General features: G+C 40.8%; 1 protein-coding gene across 1 annotated transcript in view; it reads right to left on the bottom strand.

The window, feature by feature from the left end:
* Nucleotides 1-1,543: 1,543 nt before the first annotated feature.
* ache (acetylcholinesterase (Yt blood group)) overlaps nucleotides 1,544-18,610 on the bottom strand; it is a 36,398-nt gene continuing 19,331 nt past the window's right edge. The window contains exons 2-9 of the mRNA XM_028474407.1: nucleotides 16,254-16,778; nucleotides 15,019-15,242; nucleotides 14,655-14,915; nucleotides 11,612-11,834; nucleotides 9,504-9,749; nucleotides 8,305-8,497; nucleotides 5,682-5,851; nucleotides 1,544-1,840 (exon numbers count right to left, since the gene is read on the bottom strand). Coding sequence (XP_028330208.1) covers nucleotides 1,719-1,840; nucleotides 5,682-5,851; nucleotides 8,305-8,497; nucleotides 9,504-9,749; nucleotides 11,612-11,834; nucleotides 14,655-14,915; nucleotides 15,019-15,242; nucleotides 16,254-16,686 — 1,872 coding nt within the window. The 5' untranslated portion in view covers nucleotides 16,687-16,778 and the 3' untranslated portion in view covers nucleotides 1,544-1,718. The remainder of the gene's footprint in view (nucleotides 1,841-5,681; nucleotides 5,852-8,304; nucleotides 8,498-9,503; nucleotides 9,750-11,611; nucleotides 11,835-14,654; nucleotides 14,916-15,018; nucleotides 15,243-16,253; nucleotides 16,779-18,610) is intronic.

Genomic DNA, 18,610 nt, shown 5'->3' on the forward strand with positions numbered 1-18,610 from the left:
CACACAGTGTATGCCCGCCTTAACTGATGCATCTTGCTGCTAATCTACTTAAAATACCTCGTTTGAACAATCTGTCTCATAGAGGTATGCAGCATACTTTGTCACTGACTCCAAGTCTGTTACGATTGGTTCTTGAGGAAAACACAGCTAAATGTTGCCTTTAACACCCAAACTCTCAGAATCTACGTATCTGATGGATGGCCTGAGGCACTTCCATTAACAGTCAGAGTGGATTGGGGGGGGGGCATTAGGAGTCTTCCATCAGACCCAATGCAGAGGCTGCGACTGTTGAACTGAGAAAGAGCTTTTCAGACCCGTCACATGTTCAGAGCCGCAGGGTGTTGTGAGAGCTGCAGTCCACGTACACATTTTGTCTCCAGTTATGTAAAGGAGAATTTCCAGAGCTGTCTTTTCATCTTTCCTTTAGATCTCCACCCCTCCTTCTGCCGCATCCATAACGCCCCAAACCTCCCACCCACCCACCCCACCTCCTCTCTGCTTCCTCTCTGTCCACCTTTTCTCCTCCATTTTCCATCCAGCCATCCATCACGTGCTGCTCGGCTGGCAGGCCAGGGGCTGAGCCAGCGCTCACTCACATAATCTTGCTGCTGAGTGAATTACCCTGCTTCCATTAGGCTAATAAGAAAACAGGCAGAGGGGGATGAGTGATGCAGTTCAGGGGAGAGGGGAGGATACAAATTAGGATAGAGGGATAAAGTTTGACGAGTCAGACGGAAAGACGGGACAATTGATGCGATGGGGATGATATTAAAAACTTTAGCGAAGCAGCAGCAGGTAATTATAGGATCGAGAATGAGTGCAAGGAGGATGAGCAGAGATGGCGATGAATGTGACAGCATGACCTAGATCACGTCTTAAGAGAAGGAAACCGAATAGAAAAAGGGGAAGAAACGAGTGCAGTGTGGGAGATGAAAGGATGAGTGGAGGAAAAGATGGGGCAAGGATGGACTGAGAGGGAGGGCTGCGTGTGTCACACGCACACACACAACAGACAGGACAGCTGTACAGGACACTGAATGACACACACACCCACACACACTGGGAGTATCTAGTCCTAGGATACAAAGTACAAACCGGGATGCGCTCTCACACTGGTGTCAATGGCTCCCCTCACCAACATAAGGCAGGCAGCCCAGTGTTTTTGTAAAGGCTTCTTCAACACACAACCCATCTGGATGTCATGCAGTGTATGCAGTACCACAGGATAAACACACAACAGGGCGAAGCAGAACAGTGAAACACCCGACTCTTCAGTAGAAGTTAAAAAAGAAAAAGGAAAAAAAAAAAAAAAATCTCATTCATTCAAAGAAAACTAAAGTTGAGTTGGATGAAACAGCCAGGCCTGAGCCGACATGGCCTGTCCACATGGTCCAGATCTGATCCACACCAAACAGGCTTTCACACACACACACGCACACACGCACACACACACACACACACGCACACACGCACACGCACACACGCACACACACACACACACACACACACACACGCACACACACACACACGCACACACGCACACACGCACACACGCACACACGCACACACACACACACACACACACACACAAAATAAATAGAATTCAGTGCCTCTTATGTGTGTGTGTGTGTATTGTGAAAGAAAAATATAGAGGAACATCTTGGGTTCTCTCTGTAATTGCCTCTCTCCATCATGTTTCCGACTCTCTGCTAGGTAAGTTACAGGTCGGTGCAGCGCTCCTGTTTGCTGTAGTGGTCGAACTGACTCTTCCAGTGCATCATGTAGGAGGACCAGCGGTGAAACTCCACTTTCCACTGACGCTCTGCCTCATCGATGTTGTCTGAGAGGAAAAACACAGAGACAGACTCTAGCTGTGTTTCCATTACCATTGGAAATGTGCAAAATCTAGATAGCACAATAAAACCGGTAACTCAAATAACACTTTTTACGCTTTCATGTTTCAATATTGAAATTTGTTGCAAAAACGCTTAGGAAACACTTTTTCTGCAAATACACGTCACAGGACGTGACGTACATGGTCACATGACTTGATGTACCTGGTCACATGACCACTGCTCTCCGAGTAAACATGGCGCCGTATGTGTAAACAGAAGAGAAGACTGTGACCTTTCTGAGCTTTGATGTGTGAATGTGAGAGTGATTGGGTGAATGAGCTGATATGTAAAGCACTTTGAGACTGCTTCAGTGTGGTTATAAGGCGCTATATAAATCAAGTCCATTTACCATTTACCATTTATACTTAAAATTATTACTGCCACATTAGACGTGAAACAGCAAAGGAATACGGAGTTAGAATGAGGTTCTGAGCATCCGTCTTCCTGCATCGAAGTCTCGCGGGATGAGATTTCACGGAAGTTACAAAATTCCTGCCCAAAACAACGTTCGAAGTGCAATTATACTGTGTCGACATTTAGAAATATCGCTTTTACTTTGAGAAAATTTGTGATGAAAACCCAGCTTCTGCGTTTCTTTGTAGTAGCCAGTGCAAATCGGCTCTCTGTACTAGTGATCGACTGATTCATCAGCAATCGGCAGATTTTTGCGTGTTTATTACATGTATCGGCATCGGCCAATGCGCGCTACTGCGTTCACAGATCTGCTTTATATATAGAGCGGCTGCCACAGGCTGCTCCGTGTTGCTGGAGACAGAGGCTGTAGAGTGCAGAGTCCGTCCCACCACTAGCAGAGCGCAGAGGAAAATCTTCAACCCTAATGGCAAGTTTTAAACTTTCAAAGCATCTTTAACTGTTTAACTTAGCTGACGTTGTTCCGTGGTTCCACGTGTTGTCGCAGTTGTATTTAACGAGCAGCTGGCTGGAGGTTTGGCGTGTGTGTTTATTTCTCCATCCCTCTCTGCTTCTCACTCAGCAATATGAGAGTGCTGCGCTGAGAAGTTTTTAAAACTTTGAGAAGCAGTTTACTACTAGTTTGAATTTTCATTCCTGTTAATGTCGATGGAATTTAGAGCAGAAACTGGAACAGTGTGATGCTTATTGCGCATCTGACATCACGTTATTTTCCTCTACTAATTTATGTTCTGGGGTTGGGTTGAAAGGGACTATTATTCATGGTTTCTTTTTGTGTTTAATTCTATAATTATATTATCTATACTCAATAATCCTGTTAATAAAATATATCTTCAGTCAGGTCAACTTTTGTTGAGGCTATTTTCAGGACAAGGACGAACATTTCTCTTTCATAATATTTCATGAGATGTCTCACTCTATTTTTTTTTTTACTTGTTCCTGTTCTACATCATCTGTTTTTTATTATTTGTTAAATATTTAAAAAAAATTGAGACTTTTGTTATCATTATTGTGTAATTTTTATGATGTAAATTAAGGGAGCAAAAATAGTATCGCCTCCAAATATCGGCTCAAGAAAATCGGCAGTCCGTATTGGTCATCGGCTATGGCTGATGGAAAAAAATTTGGTATCAACATCAACTCTAAAAAATCCATATCAGTCGATCCCTACTTTGTACTATAATGTGTGCCAAGTTTTGATTGAAACTGTTTACCCTCTACCTATGAAGTGATTTGTGCAGGCCTTCTGTCGGATCACACTTTCAGTTTTCCGTTATTAGGGGTCAGCCAGTCATAGGATAACCATTAGTTATCCAGCATGTTCTTCTTCTGAGGAAATCCTACTTCCCTAGTGCAAAAACACACAAAATTTTGCCTCAGCTACAAAGAAAAAAAGCCAATAGTCCGAAAGGTGATGCTACGGCAAGCCTCTAAAGTGACATTTAAATAAATAAATCAATCAACTACATGTGGTACAGATCTGCAAATTTGCTCTTTTCAAAAACATATTAAACCTATCTCCTCCTACAATTTTTGCTCAATTGACACAAAACTTGCTATAGCACATCTTCAGACTGTCCTACACAAACTGTCCACACAGTTTTGACACATCAAAAATTGAGCCTACCGTGGATTAAAAATGTTTGACTGCAAACAGTGACATAGACTAAATGCAATAGATATATGTCACATACAATTTTAAAAGTGCTAGGATTGGCCCAATCGCAGTATCAACAGTAAGGTCTGGTCCCCCCGAGTCCGAATGTATGCTTCGTTTTCAGGTACAGTGCGAATTGCGCCTGCCCACTAGAGCCAAAATGTACTTTTTTCGGGCCAAAAAAAAAAAGGCGTTTATTTTTTCGAAAATGTGGTCTCAGTGGACAGGTTTTATTCCCCCGAGTCCGAATGTGTGCTTGGTTTTCGGATAGAGTCCGAAATGGGCCCACTGGAGGGGTTTTCCTCTGCCAGGGGTATCCTCGGTCAATGGATGGATTTACAATCCACCTTGAACTCTGAGTATTTTATTTTGAAAATAATCTGGATATTTTATTCTGTCAATGCACGGGCTTATTTTTGTTAAATTGCTGCAGCACAGTACCAGCTTCCGCCAAAAATGAAAGGTCTGCGAATCTATTGCTGTGGGCTCCAGAGCAGATTCAGATGCGGTGGAAATGGACACATTGACTTGAATGGAAACATCAGCTGCGTTGTGGTTTCGGAGCAGTTACAGATGTGGTGGAAATTGGGGGTAAGCGTCAACTAGGCATGGGAATGGATAAGAATTTTGCGATCCGTTTCCATTATTGATACTGCTATCGATTCGATTACTTACCGATTCTCATTGGGTGAGGGAATTAAATAATACAAATTATGATCATATCTTTGTCTTTTTAATTTCCTGCAGGGAAATCAGCTTTCTTTAATTCCACCAGGTATAGATTGTTTTCACTGGATAATAATATATACAAAAGCGCTATATAAAATCGAGTAATTATTATTATTACTACAACATATGACACATTTTGGCTACAAACATTTGATAATATTTACAGTGCTCCTTTAGAACAACTTGATCCAAAACTACATCAGACAAAAAACAAATAATTATTCAGTAAAAAAGAACATAGTAACCAAAAGTACAGCTGCACTTATTGTTATGTATTTAAATGGTAAAGCTGTATTTTAGCCTTTGTTTACAATTCTATGAATGAACCTTCAGAGACGCCATTCTCGTTGTTACATGCGACATCATCAGCCGTGTGTGTGTGTACCAGTGTGAAAGAGCAAACTAAAGACAACGATCAGTACCAGTTCGCCTCCCGTGTCTGATTTCTTGTTATGAGGACATAAACTGGCGACAAAGGAAGAAACGTCCGTGCAAAAAGCAACTTTTGCGCAAGTGTACAGAACCCGGAAGTGAGTAGCGTAGCAACAGAGACGCTACAAACACATCACGGAGGACAGCACAGCTGCGGGTGGAGGAGGTGGATTCTCCGCGGTGGACAGCAAACAACTACCTGTATATGGTGGAAGGAGCTTCACTTGGTGCTAGCATAAACAACATACAGGACCTGGAGGAGTTTATCATTACGTATTTGCGACATAAGAGAAACCGATAAGCGGAATTGGATTACTGGGAACCGGTTCTCAGAAAGAACCGGTTTTCGATTCCCATCCCTAGTCTCAACTGATGTAAAATGCACACACTAAATTAATTGTGCCAAGAATTGCCTGGCCCCGATCATTGCCGCACAGTAGCTATATTGATCCTTTACTTTCCAGCATTTCTAGATTTTTTTGACAACACGAAGGGATTTAAAGCTTTTAGATGTGTGCCAAAGATGTGATGCTCACCAGTGATGTTGAGCAGACGTGGCAGAAAGCGGTTCCAGAACACACACATCTGGTTCCGCAGACCTCTGTGGATCTTCAGTGGTTCCGTGTTGAGTCCGACATGCTTCTGCTCACTGATGGTGAACTGAGGCCAGCGTTTCCCTCTGTCCATCAGACCTTCGTTTGGGTTACTGAGAGGTTGGATGAGACAGACATTTTAGACACAGATGGAATAAAGTTGAAAGATAATGTTAGTGTTTAAAGGGAATATTAGCTCAGAATGAGCATTATTATTACTGACGTCAACGTATTACGCTACCACTTTGACATGCCTGACATAATCTGTTTTTTAAATGTTGAATTTATTTCTCTAACACTAAGAGGTCATTGAGCAAACCCTGCCCCACAGTGATTTCTGATCGTGGAGCAGCTCTGGTTTAGCAGGCCTGCAGTCGAAGATCTGTCACTAACCTCAGAGGCAAATCTTTCTTTCTTGCAAAAGTTTCAATAATAAGAAGTGCTTAAAGCTGATATCTGGAGTTTCTGAGAAACCTATGTTAATGTATGATTATTTTGAAATGCGAAAAAATACCTAACTAGTCTTTTACTATGGTCCACTGCCGGTGGTCATTTATATACATTCATGTATATAAGTCCCTCCTTCGTCCTATAGACCCCTATACAAATGGAAACAATTGCCGAGTGCGGTCAGCCAATAGGCTTCGACTTCCTGTTTTTGAGTCTGTCAATCAAAGTGAATGCGAAACTGTGCACGGAAACAAGGCCGCGCGTCACAACAGCAAACAGGTAAATATGATCTTGGCTCTTACCTGACCCATAGACCTATATCAATGCCACCCGATGCAACCGTGTTATGTTCCGCGATGCCCGTGCAGCAAAATAGAGGTTGTGGCTTCTGGTAGATTGGGAGAGGCAGTGGGAGGAAGTGAGGCTGTTTAGGGCGGGACATCGAGACGTTTCTCAGAAACTCCGGATATCATCTTTAAGTCAGTGTATTGTAAAACTAAAAAAAAAAAATCTGTCACATCTTTCAGACATTCGGTGCATACTGTAACTGTTCTTCCAAATATTTTCAACAGAATATTCTCCATAAAAAGTTACAAAAAAGTGCTTTAAACTGTTTGTCTGTGGAAAGATCACATTTTTGGTACAATTAGTACATACTGTAGGGCTTCTTCAAGTATGGCCTTTAAAGTAAACAGTGTAACAATAAGTGCTTTTCAAATAGAACGTGAAGAGTAAGATTAGAACAAATCCAACGTTAGCTCCTAAACGATCATTCATTTGTCCCACCACCATCCATATACTCTTAACACTGTGTTAACTTCAACTTCTATTGACTGCTGCTGGGAAATCAATACGTGTGTGTGTGAGGGGAGAGAGAAAGAGAGCGTGTGTTAATGTGCATGTATGTGTATGCGTGTGTGTCCTTCTTAGAAACATTAACGGTGTCATCAGTGTTTTTGACCATTACCTTAATGGTGTGTTTCGTTGTGAGGTTTCTTGAGATGTGGAAAAACTCTGCTCTGGGACATAATGTACACTTCACCTGTCTGCTCTGGCCTTTTTCATCAATGATGTTGAAGTACCAGTAGTGTCTGTACATGCATCGTGAAAACATCCATTCAAACTACACAGACCATTCCAAACTCGTAATGTTGCAATTTCCTCTCTGTAGCTCTTTGGAGCGCACTAAGGTTTGTTCCTACATTGCACAGATTGGCTTATTAATGTTTCCTTTAACCAACTATCCTTATCTATGCATCTGTCACCATTCCTCCAAAATATCCTAATTTGCTCACATTAGAATGGATGAACACAGTTATGTGTTACTTAAAGGCACGCTGTGTAACTTTTGGCCACTAGGGGCGTTAGACCTGTAACTTTCACGTCAAGTGCCCCTAGTGGCCACAAGTGCTGCAGCACTGTCGCAAAAATCAAAAAACAGTCAGTCGGGCCAGTCACCCTTCGTGTTTTGATTGTCTATGCAGACAGTAGTTGACCTGGAACATCGGGATAAGGATTGGCTCTCAGGGCCGCGTCGGTGGTGCTCCCCCCTTACTCCCTGGTCGGCCCCCTTCGCCGTGGGTCCACGTGGCGAAAGGCGGGTCGGGTCTCGGCAGTGTCATTTTAGACTTCTCAGAAGCAGTTTTAAACTCGGCCATGACCAGGAGTCGAACAGGCGGTAAAATACTATCAAAAACCATAGCCCAATGAGTATATCTGAGCCTGTGTGTCACGTGACTGCCATAAAGTGATACGTTCTCTAAGCATTGTCCAGGTCACATGACCTGGCCAAAGACGGTACGTCTCTCCAAACTTACATGGGCGGTATTTCAAGAGGGAAGCACTGTATATTGGTCTTAGGAATCATTTAAAATAACTCATATGGGTCAACTCTTTAGGTCAAAAAGTCTACGGAGTGGCTTTAAGTTTAGTGGTAGATTGAGCCTAGCTTTGTGTGTTAACGCTGCTGTACTAGTTACACAATAATGTGCACATGATCTGAATATTGCCTCGTTGGCAAAGATGTACAACAACTGAAAAAACATCTGAAATCAAGCCTCTCTCGTAATTGAAGAATACAAAGCAAATCATTTCTTTTACGTGTGCGGAGCATTACCCAGTTCGTGCAAAGTTGGCCCAATATTTCATCATTCGCCGGCTCAGTTTATCTTCTTCCAAAGTGTAGTTGAATCTTTTTTCCAGTGGCAGGCCAAAGACAAACTCAATCTCATAGCCATGAATCACACCCATCCACTCTGGCCAGGCTATGTTGGTCGCTCGGTGATCAAACAGATAGAGATACACGCCACCTTAAAGAGCAAAAACACATGTACTGTGATGGAATAGTCCAGTTACATTCAATCACATTTTACATTAAAAAAAAACTTTCTCTCATCATTATATAACAGATTTAAAGACCTGAAATTTTGAGAATCCAAAACTCTTTGATCACAGGTTATTGCTTTTAGGAATAAAAGAAACTTTGGATTTAACTGGTCTTGTATTTTTGTTCATGGTTTCAAGCAGCCTAAAGCTGCTCTGAAAAGATTTTTGTTTATCGCATCCATGTGAGAGAAGCAAAAAACCAAAAGGCCACATTTTTGCTTTAAAGCTGGCTGAGATTATCTTTGTATTAATGTCAGATAAAGACAGTGTTTATACCTCATAGATCAATAAAGTTCAGATCATTTCCACTTTCACACCTTGCATTGTGGGATGTGGAGTAGAAGGATGCGTGAAACTATTTTTTACGTCATTCTTACCATAAATTCTCTCAGTTATTTACCAGGCAAAAAGGACAGTGATTTTATTTTTGTTGTAGTTTGTTCCCGGTACTACACTTTACAGTATATAACCTCACTCCGCAAGATATTCAAATTTGGCCGGATTTTGATATTTCCGTGTAAAGCCCAAAAAAAAAAAACTTCCGCCATTGTTATGCTGCAACTTTCAGTCCATGAAAACAACAGAAATGTGTTAAGTCACATTTTTTTTGCACATTACAATGCATTCGTTTACAAACTCCACAGCCCAAATGAGGGTTTACAGCGGGAGATCAAAACAAACTTTTGAGCAGCAATTTTATTATTTTACATCTTTTTTCTGGCAAAAAAAATATTTGATCGATGAGGCCTCAACTGTCTTTAACTCATCTTTTTTCTTTTAGCTCCAGCTCCAATTGTATGTGGCCAGAAAAAGTCCCACTCAACTATATGAAGCCATCCAACTCTGTGGCAACCATATTCAAACAAATTAAGGAGTATCATTGAACCCCTCTCAACTGGGTGGAGTAGCAGGCACAGCTCACTATCTCACCTTGAGAATTCCCTCCATTGTTCAGCACTCCAAAGTTGGCGCCACCATGGTTAGCCTTCAGGGCGTTGTGTTGAGCGTAAGACCGAGCAAAGTGGGCCAGCGGGCAGATGACGTTGTGATCCCCGACGATATCATCCAGGGCATCACGGTTTCTAATCCCATTGTTTTCATCCATCCAGTCAGTGTATTGTAGTACCACTGCCTCCAGTCCAATATCATTAGCATGAGGTACACTCAGCTTTACACCTAACAGAGTAAAATGTAAAGATTAAATTGGACTGAAGCTGCTTTTATGATGTGGTGAGCATCTTGGTGAACATTACTCAATACACTTATTAAGCAAGTGAATGGAGCATTTAGCAACTACTGTGCTGCCAGTCTTTTAAAGGGGCAGTATTGTGAAAAAAAATCACTTTATAATAGTTTTGCTTCAGTGATACACATCACTTTAGTGTCATTCAGAAGGCCAAACATGGAAAAGTTATGTTTCCTCCTTCCCTTGTTATTCCACATTTTGTAAAAAGTCAGCTCCAAATGGGCGAGTTGAATTTTTCTCGCGTTGTGACGTCACATCGCGGAAACTCCTCCTCCTGACAATCCTGGCTCCTCCTACCCTATAAGAATGTGAGCTCCTCCCTTTCAAACTATCTCACAGGTAAAACAAACACTGTCATATTTGTAAAGTTTCATACACAGAATGTGCATGTAACAGTGGCCACGGTTACATGATGTTTTTTTTTTTTATTTGGAATTAGTTATCTGAATGAACTTAAAGCAGAAAAATAAACCAGCCACCTAATTCGAATTTAAGTTTAATTTGTATTTAAATTAGGAATTAAGTGTTTACATGGTCAATTTAAAGAGGAATTAACTTTTATTCTGCTTAAAGTGGAATTAAAGCTCCCATAAACTTGGCCATTAATGGCTTGGATTTATTTAACGCTTTTTTCGAGGAGAGTCAAAGCACGTTACAGAAACCACTATTCATTCACACCAGTCACTCACATCAGTCATACCGGCAGTGGTAAACTACAATGTAGCCACAGCTGTCCTGGGGCAGACTGACAGAAGCGTGGCTGCCATTTTGCGCCTACGGCCCTTCTGACCACCACCAACATTCATGGACAATTAATACCCATTCATACTAGGCAATGTGGGTAAAGTGCGGTGCCCAAGGACACAATGACAATGACTTGAATAGAGCTGGATTCGAATCCACAACCCTTCGGTTATTGGACGACCCACTCTACCACTGAGCCATGGTCGCTCCAGTGGACAGCTACGGTGTAGCGCCCAGAGAGCAGTTATGGTTAAAATCAGGGACTGATCAACATCCCACAGTGATGGACAAGGGAGATTAGAACCAGTCACCCTAAGATTATAACCCTGCTCCCTTAACCACTAGTCCCTTTATCCACAATTAATATATTTATGTTGAGTATATAGATTATCCAGTATAAAGATAATCCAAAGCGCAGTGTGATTGCTCACAATCAGTTCTATTTTTAGTAGCCGTTATACTGCCTCGTATCTCCTTTGACATGACGTGTTTGTGACCCAATGCGATGCAGTGGTTGGACAAAACAGTGGACTATCATCTTAAATGGACTAGTTCTGTGGTCAGAATACGTGTGGATTACAAGGAAGCAACATAGCAGCTCTGGTGAGTGTTTGAAACATCTGAAACAGCTGACAAACTCCGCTGCTGATGTGATAAACACACACCGTGGAGCATAGTTTTTGTTGGACTCGCAATCACAATAGCCGCTTAAATATCCATGTGTTTTACTGTAATGTGCAGTTTTTTGGCTGACAACAATAACAAGAGTGTGTGGATAGCAAAAGAAAATTGCTATGGTGATCAGAGCAAGGCATGAAGTCTGCATCTACAGACTCATGCATATGTATGAAGGCCCCAAAACAGCCTGTTTTTAGAAGCGTCATTAAAGTGAATTTTCAGAGGGAAAACAGGTGAGTTTGTGGAATACTATGTTGTTGGGGTTCTTAGAACAAATTAAGTTGGGTGAAAAATAGCATAATACTGCACCTTTAAAACTTGCATTTCCTTATGTATATTACTATTATTGAATTCATTTTGTGAACTTCACCTTCCATGAAGTCCTCCCTGGAGATGAGACTCTCGTTGTCTTTGCTGAAACCCGGAGCTCCATATAGCAGAAAGTAGGAACCTTCATCCTGGTTCACCCCAAGGAGGATCTGCGTGTCCTTAAAGTTCCCTGAGTTTAGCATGGCTTCAGGCACGTCAGGCAGAACTTCCCCATCCACAAACGGCACAAATGCAAACCGGAAGAGAGCCGACCATGGAAGAACCTGTTCGAAGTAGGATGACAAATTCCACATTAACCACTAAGAGGAATGACACTCAAACTAAGCCATGGTATTGGTCACAAACTAATCACCCGAGGACTATGTGTTATTATCGTGAGATGATAAGTTTCAGTTTAAATGGAAGAAAGATTTTGTAATAAATACAGTCATTAATTTACATACAGTGGTAAGGGTCAACATCAGAATCGAGAAAGACATGAACGTGTTTATAGAACCTTCTTTTGATTGTGAGCTATCAATAGGAGAAAACTAATTCTGTGCACATCAGCTGGGATGTGACCTTAGAAAATTTAAGAAATGTATAGACTTTGGCAACACAGAGTGATGACATGCTGGGAAAGTACAGTAGGCTTTTACTAGAGTGTTTGGGCAACATGTGCGAGGATAAATACAAAGGCCAAGAATTGATTTCTAGATAAAGCTGTAGCTCTGCCTAAAGATAATTTATGTAAGCATTTACTGAACTAATAACTGAACACCATTCGTGTTCAGATCTGGCAGGCTGTTCCTTGTAATCATGCACATCATGGTCACACTATCATGTACCAGAAGGACAATAGAGTCCCCAGGCAAGCCGTTATCAGCTTCCCATCCCAGGGCCTCCAAATAGGAGGATATTCTCCGCTGCCGTTTTCTTAAGTCACTTACAAAATATTTGATTACAATTTTAGAGGATTGCCTGAATACAAAATAAATTAAATCAGTAGGCTACCAAAGTTTCTTTGTCTTTGTCTTAAGCTATTACATCTGCCATTTAGTAGGGAGGCTACAACTTTCCAATCTTATGTGGAATTATTCAGAATCTGGATACACTTTAAAGATCCCAGGAGGGGATCACTTAAGCTAAAGTGAGTTTAAGTGAGTAATGTAAAAAAAAAAAAAGAAAATAAACGGGCAGCATGCCTGCATGGCGGGTGGCGGTGCATGCGCACTAAAACATTAGTGGTTCTTACATGCAAAACATTGAGAATTTAATGGCTGCTCAACTAACATCAATATATTCTTCAAACCAAATAATCAGACACTAAATACACTTTCATCCAAATTACAAGAAATAACAATTGCAAAATTGGAAGGAAAGGAACATATATTTATACGTGGCTCAGGTGGTAGTGGGTTGTCTTCTGATCGAGAGGTTGGGGGTTCGATCCCAGTACCTGACTATGTGTCGAAGTGTCCTTGGGCAAGACACTGAACCCTAAGTTGCTCCCAGTGGTCGACTAGCGCCTTGCATGGCAGTCCTGTCCCACTGGTGTGTGAATGTGAGAGTGATTGGGTGAATGAGCTGATATGTAAAGCGCTTTGAGACTGCTTCAGTGTGGTGATAAAGCGCTATATAAAATCAAGTCCATTTACCATTTACATTTGTTATGTATAGCATTGAATCAACATTTAATCAAATTCCTTAAAGAAAAATCATATTCAAGAAGACATTGAAGATTTGGAATGGAATTTTGTCACCTGTTTAAAAGAACTAAAATGAAAAATAAACCCTAACCCTAACACTGACACTGTAACCATGCATATCAGATAATTTTCAGTCAAAGGTCGTGGTTACCAAAATCACCTCTCACGCCATTTTACAATGATGGTTATTAGTGAACTGTACATCTATTTTTTTGCTATTTAGTAGAATTTAATGGAATAATCTTAGAATTTGCAAAACTAAAGGATGGTCTTTAACAGACATGTTAAACATAGTTGGGAAAACATTTTTAACACACTGCTTACTGCAGGGGTATTGAGGCCACACCCTTGGACACCTAACCCTAATCCTATATTCAAATAAGGAGTTAGGCAGATGAATAAAATTTTACTAAAATGTAAGTTTTTGTCTTGAACAAATTTTATTGTTTAACCAACTAACTTAAGAATAATTTAATTTGATAATCTAAAACATACACTGCACTTTTTGTGCTGCAAAAGAAGCTATTGGTATCAGTGCAGTTGTTGTTTCCACTGAGATTGTCGGCTATAAAGGCAGCGAGTTGAATTCACCTTTTTGATGTTTAGAATCTCTTAATACTCTGCAAAACCTAAAAAACAAGATGCTTAACTCATTGAGTGCCATTGACGTCTATAGACGGGTGTGGCGATAGTGAGAAAAAACAATCAAAAACAAGGGACATGCGGTGACACTCGGCATGTCCGAGTGGAGGAGGAAGTTGCGTGTGTGGAGAATGACGGAGGAGAGACTTGGAGGATGGCCAAAATACAGTAAGAAATCCATTCAACTCTGACTCAGATTGCAAAATAATAATAATTTTGCCATCAAAAGCCCGGTCTCAATGTTGTTTTTGCAGTTTTATAGAAGGAAACCAATGTTGAGGTGTCCCTAAAGCAAAAAAAGAAAATGCTTCAAAGTCACTAATAGATTTTTTTCAGAAAAAGCCGTTTTTCTCAGCTTTTTGTCACAAATTGGCGATTTGTGTGAAACTTGCCTCTATTCAACTGCGGATTACAGAAGAAGCTAGAAACATATTCTGTGGGACTTTAAAAATTAGTCAAAATGCTCTAAAATGGCTGGCACTGAGGGGGTAGAAATTCTGAAAATGGCTGGCACTGAATTAGTTAAAAGACTTAAAAAATGTGTTTTTAACTGTCATGTTTTGCACAGATGCTATTATTTGTTTTGATATGATACATTATTTAAATTATTCCAATGAAACATTCCCGAGTTTAAGTCCACATGGAAAATTGGCATGAAAGCATTGAAGAACTAGAAACCTGAGCAGCCAGCACAAGTGAAGCACATTAACATTTATGTACAGTGTTTAAAAGATTAAAAATAATTTGTGTTACCTGCCATTCCTGGTCAATAAGCTCCTGCGTACTTTTACTTCGCAGACAGTTTACCAACTCTGTGTCATTGCCTCCATTGCAGCCAACAAACTTTCCAAGCATTGTGGCCCGTCTGCGAGCTTCTGCAGGACTGAGTGAGGCCCAGGGGGAGTTGGGGACCCCACTTTGGAGGATGGCTCGGGTAAAAGTTGGACGACTACCTGGAGACAACAGGTGATATCCTACTGAAGCACCTCCAGCACTTTCACCAAAGATGGTCACCTTTACCAGAGATGAACAGAAACAAGGTTCACTCAGGTTTAAGTGTTGCTGCTATTCATTTGTTTGTTGAACAACTTGAACATGTACCAAAGTAACCACAGACCTGTTTGGGGTTTCCACCGAATAAATGAATGTTGTCTTGCACCCACTGTAGGGCCAACCTCTGATCCAACAAACCCACATTTCCTGGTGCCTCGGAGGAGCCAGGAAGAGCAAGAAATCCAAAAGCACCAATACGATAGTTCATTGAGACCACAATGACAGTCTCAGTGTGAGCGAGGTAACGACCATCATACACATCCAGGGAAGAAGAACCACTGTAGAACCCTAGGAATAAAGATGACATGTTGGTAGACAATGGTTGAGAACAGCAAAGACTTGGATATTTAACAATGATATGTGGAGGTGTCGTGATACAACCCCACTTCAGAAACAATACTGATATTACATCCTTTGGCATTAGCCTATACAGAAATCAATCCAATGCAAGAAGGTCATATTTTCACTGGTTATTTGTTCGTTTGCCTGTTAGAAATATTACGTCAAAAGTGCTTAACAGATTTTGACAAACTTTTAACCAAGAATAGACCTTATTCCATGGAAGATTCCATTACATTTTGGAGGAGATCCGGAAAAATATGTAATTCTGGATCAGTTTAAAAAAATCTCCATCTTTTGTGATTTTGTCAAATTAAAAAAAATTCTCGGTTCGTAATTCACTGATTGAATTTGCCTCAGTTATGTCGAGTCGGTTCTTCAATTACCCAACTGTATTTTTTCCAGGTTGGATCCAGATTGTGCATTTTATCGCGACACTCTCGCGTAAATACATTTGGACCTACTGTATTATTATTAATGGGGATAGCATACTATGATTAGGATCACTGATTCAGATACCTGCCAAAATTTGGCAAAGTAGACTTTTGGCACTTGGCAGAGGTTTGTGCTCCCAGAGTGCTTGTTTAACACTACTACAAAATTAGTTTGCATCTCTATATTCTCGGGGAAAAATAATCGGATTAAATCTGGAAAAAAAACAAGATTGCCCGATACTCATCCAAAAATGGTCATCGGGACATCCCTAGATCAAACAATTAATATATTTATTGATTATATAATGACATATTTGAAATCTGAAATATTAATTTATCCCAAAAGGGTGCTTCAATTTTGTAAGTCCAAGTCATTAGATTGAATACTTAAAAAAAAATGTACTGTCATTTAAACAGCATAACAGTTGCTTTCTGTAATTTCAGAAAGTAATTACAGAAAACCTACTGCTGAAACAATGATTAGTTTAAAAAATGATTGTACAATACAAAATGAACTACAATATACCTCCACCATAGATCCAAGCCATAACAGTAAGATTGTGGGGTCTCGGTGATGGGGGCACCCACACATTGAGGTTGAGGCAATCTTCACTCATCTCCCGGTTAGGATTCCACATTTCACTGCCTGGAAAACCAGGAAACGAATTGTCCACCCCCTGGGGACAGACATTGGGGTAGGCATTGGCTTCGTAAATCCCTGTCCATGGTCGTTTGGGCTCAGGGGGGCGGAATCGCCTCTTTCCTACTGGTGGCTCAGCAAATGGAATGCCCAGGAAAGCAGTGACATAGCTACGGTCCGGCACAGGCATGCGGAAGCCCCGAACTCGACCACTGCGCGTCTGAACAATGAGATCAGCATCGTTCTGAGAGAAGCAGGTAGGAATGATGTGAGCCAGGAGGACGACCAAGGAGACGGAGAGCAGAATAAAGGACTGCATGGTACAGGTCAATATATTTTCTCTAGCAGAAGTCGTGGTCTTGATTCCCTATCCAATTAGGGAGCCAGGGTCTGCTCTGCTTCACCTCAGATCTACAAAAGACAAAAACAGGACAAGATATAATGTGATTAGGCAAGCAACTGGATAGAGAGCAGATTTAAAGAGGGAGGATGAAGAGAAATCAGTGAGGTGAGTAAAGCTTGTCGCACATAGAGAAGATTCTGTCGGACCAGAGAGGCCCAAAAAGCCTGGGATGTCCACTGCATGCATTTTCCTCCCCAGGTCCTGGACCAGGCTGCCGCACATAAAGAGGATAGGACTACTTAGGATTAATTTCAACTGGTATCCCACGGGATTTCTACCAGCAGGTTTCTTGTATTACTCCTGTTTTTATGTACTGGTTGTTTCAACTCGTAAAACGCTTGCTCACTTAAAGAGTAACTAAACCCCAAACTCTTGTTGCTCTTGTGGGACAAGAAAACACGCTTTTGCGACGAACCCAGCCCAAAGGAGGCGGTGGATCTAAGCAGTTAGGAGGGATGAGGGTCAAGAATCTGTATAATACACTACACCGGCACTTTACTCAGGAGGATTTTGTCAGCGGATCCAGTCACCATCAGCTGCCTTAAAAGTGGAGCTGTTCCATCTTTCTTTCCCTGGAATAATTTTATCGCACCACCGTAGAGCGAGTCTGCCTTCGAGAGGGCTCATAAACGGCAGCTTGTTGTCTCACAGCAAGCTAGCCAGGTTGAAGCTGCTAAAAGCACATCCACCCACTGGTAAATAAGACAAAAACATATCAGTAGGGATGTAACGATTCACTCAACTCCCGATACGATTCACAATACTGGGTTCACGATACGATTCTCTCATGATTTATTTAACAAAATGTAGACAAATGATGACTGAAAATTATTCCTTTCTTTTTTTGGGAAAAAAAACAGAAAATACTGTACTATTTTCCTTTTATTTTTCATAGTCAAAAGAATCCCTTGATAAACCATTCAAAGCAATGCAAATCAACTAAAAATCAATCTTGAATTAAATAAATAAAGGAATAATACAAATGAAGAAGAAGCCTATTAATTTAAATTCTGGTTCTATAGTAAACAATGCTAAACTGCATAATAGTAACTTTTCTTTTTAAAAGTGCAACTGAAAATGTATTTTGTGCCTTAACAATTTGACTTAAAACAGTCATTGCACTGCATTTACGTCAGATATTTTTCTGGACCAGCAGAAGGCGCTGGCAACCCAGTGGTCGGTTGGCATGCAAATATTCTTGCAGTGAAGAAGAGATGCTATGCGCTAGCAGACATAGCTAATAGAAAAACGTGACTTTTACAGATATTCACGTAATATTATAAGTATTCTTTCGGTGCTAAAGGGGTAAGGAATAATTTATGAACACGTTTAAGAGTAGAAGGCGGCCAGAAAGAAAGTAGTAGCAGATTCTGCCGCCGCCTACACTTGTGGACAAGAGAAGGATAAATATATAGCCGTTTAAAAAAAGTACTGTGATTCAATTTTCAGAGTATCGATGTGAACCGTGATACCAATGAATCGATTTTTAACTGCCTTACAATTAATCGTTACATCCCTACATATCAGAATGTTAAAATATAATTTAAAAGTCTATAACATGCCTCTTTAAACATTCTGAATATTTTAGTACACGCAATTAGGTTTCTTTATTACAATGTTTATACTTCATATGTTGTAGACAGTGGTTAATTCACGAAGCAACTTCTTTTCTTATCTTGATAGCTGTGGATATATTTTTCATGGAAGAACTTATAGCCCTTATCAAGTTTATTTGTTTGGGTATTCGCAGCTGCGATTGCCTCCGAATCAGCAAATGAAAAAGCTGGCAAGTGAGCATTGATTGGCAGCCTTAATGCGGAACTCCATGCTCCGTGCATTC

The sequence above is a fragment of the Gouania willdenowi genome, chromosome 18, assembly GCF_900634775.1.
Source record: "Gouania willdenowi chromosome 18, fGouWil2.1, whole genome shotgun sequence".
Lineage (NCBI taxonomy): Eukaryota > Metazoa > Chordata > Actinopteri > Blenniiformes > Gobiesocidae > Gouania > Gouania willdenowi.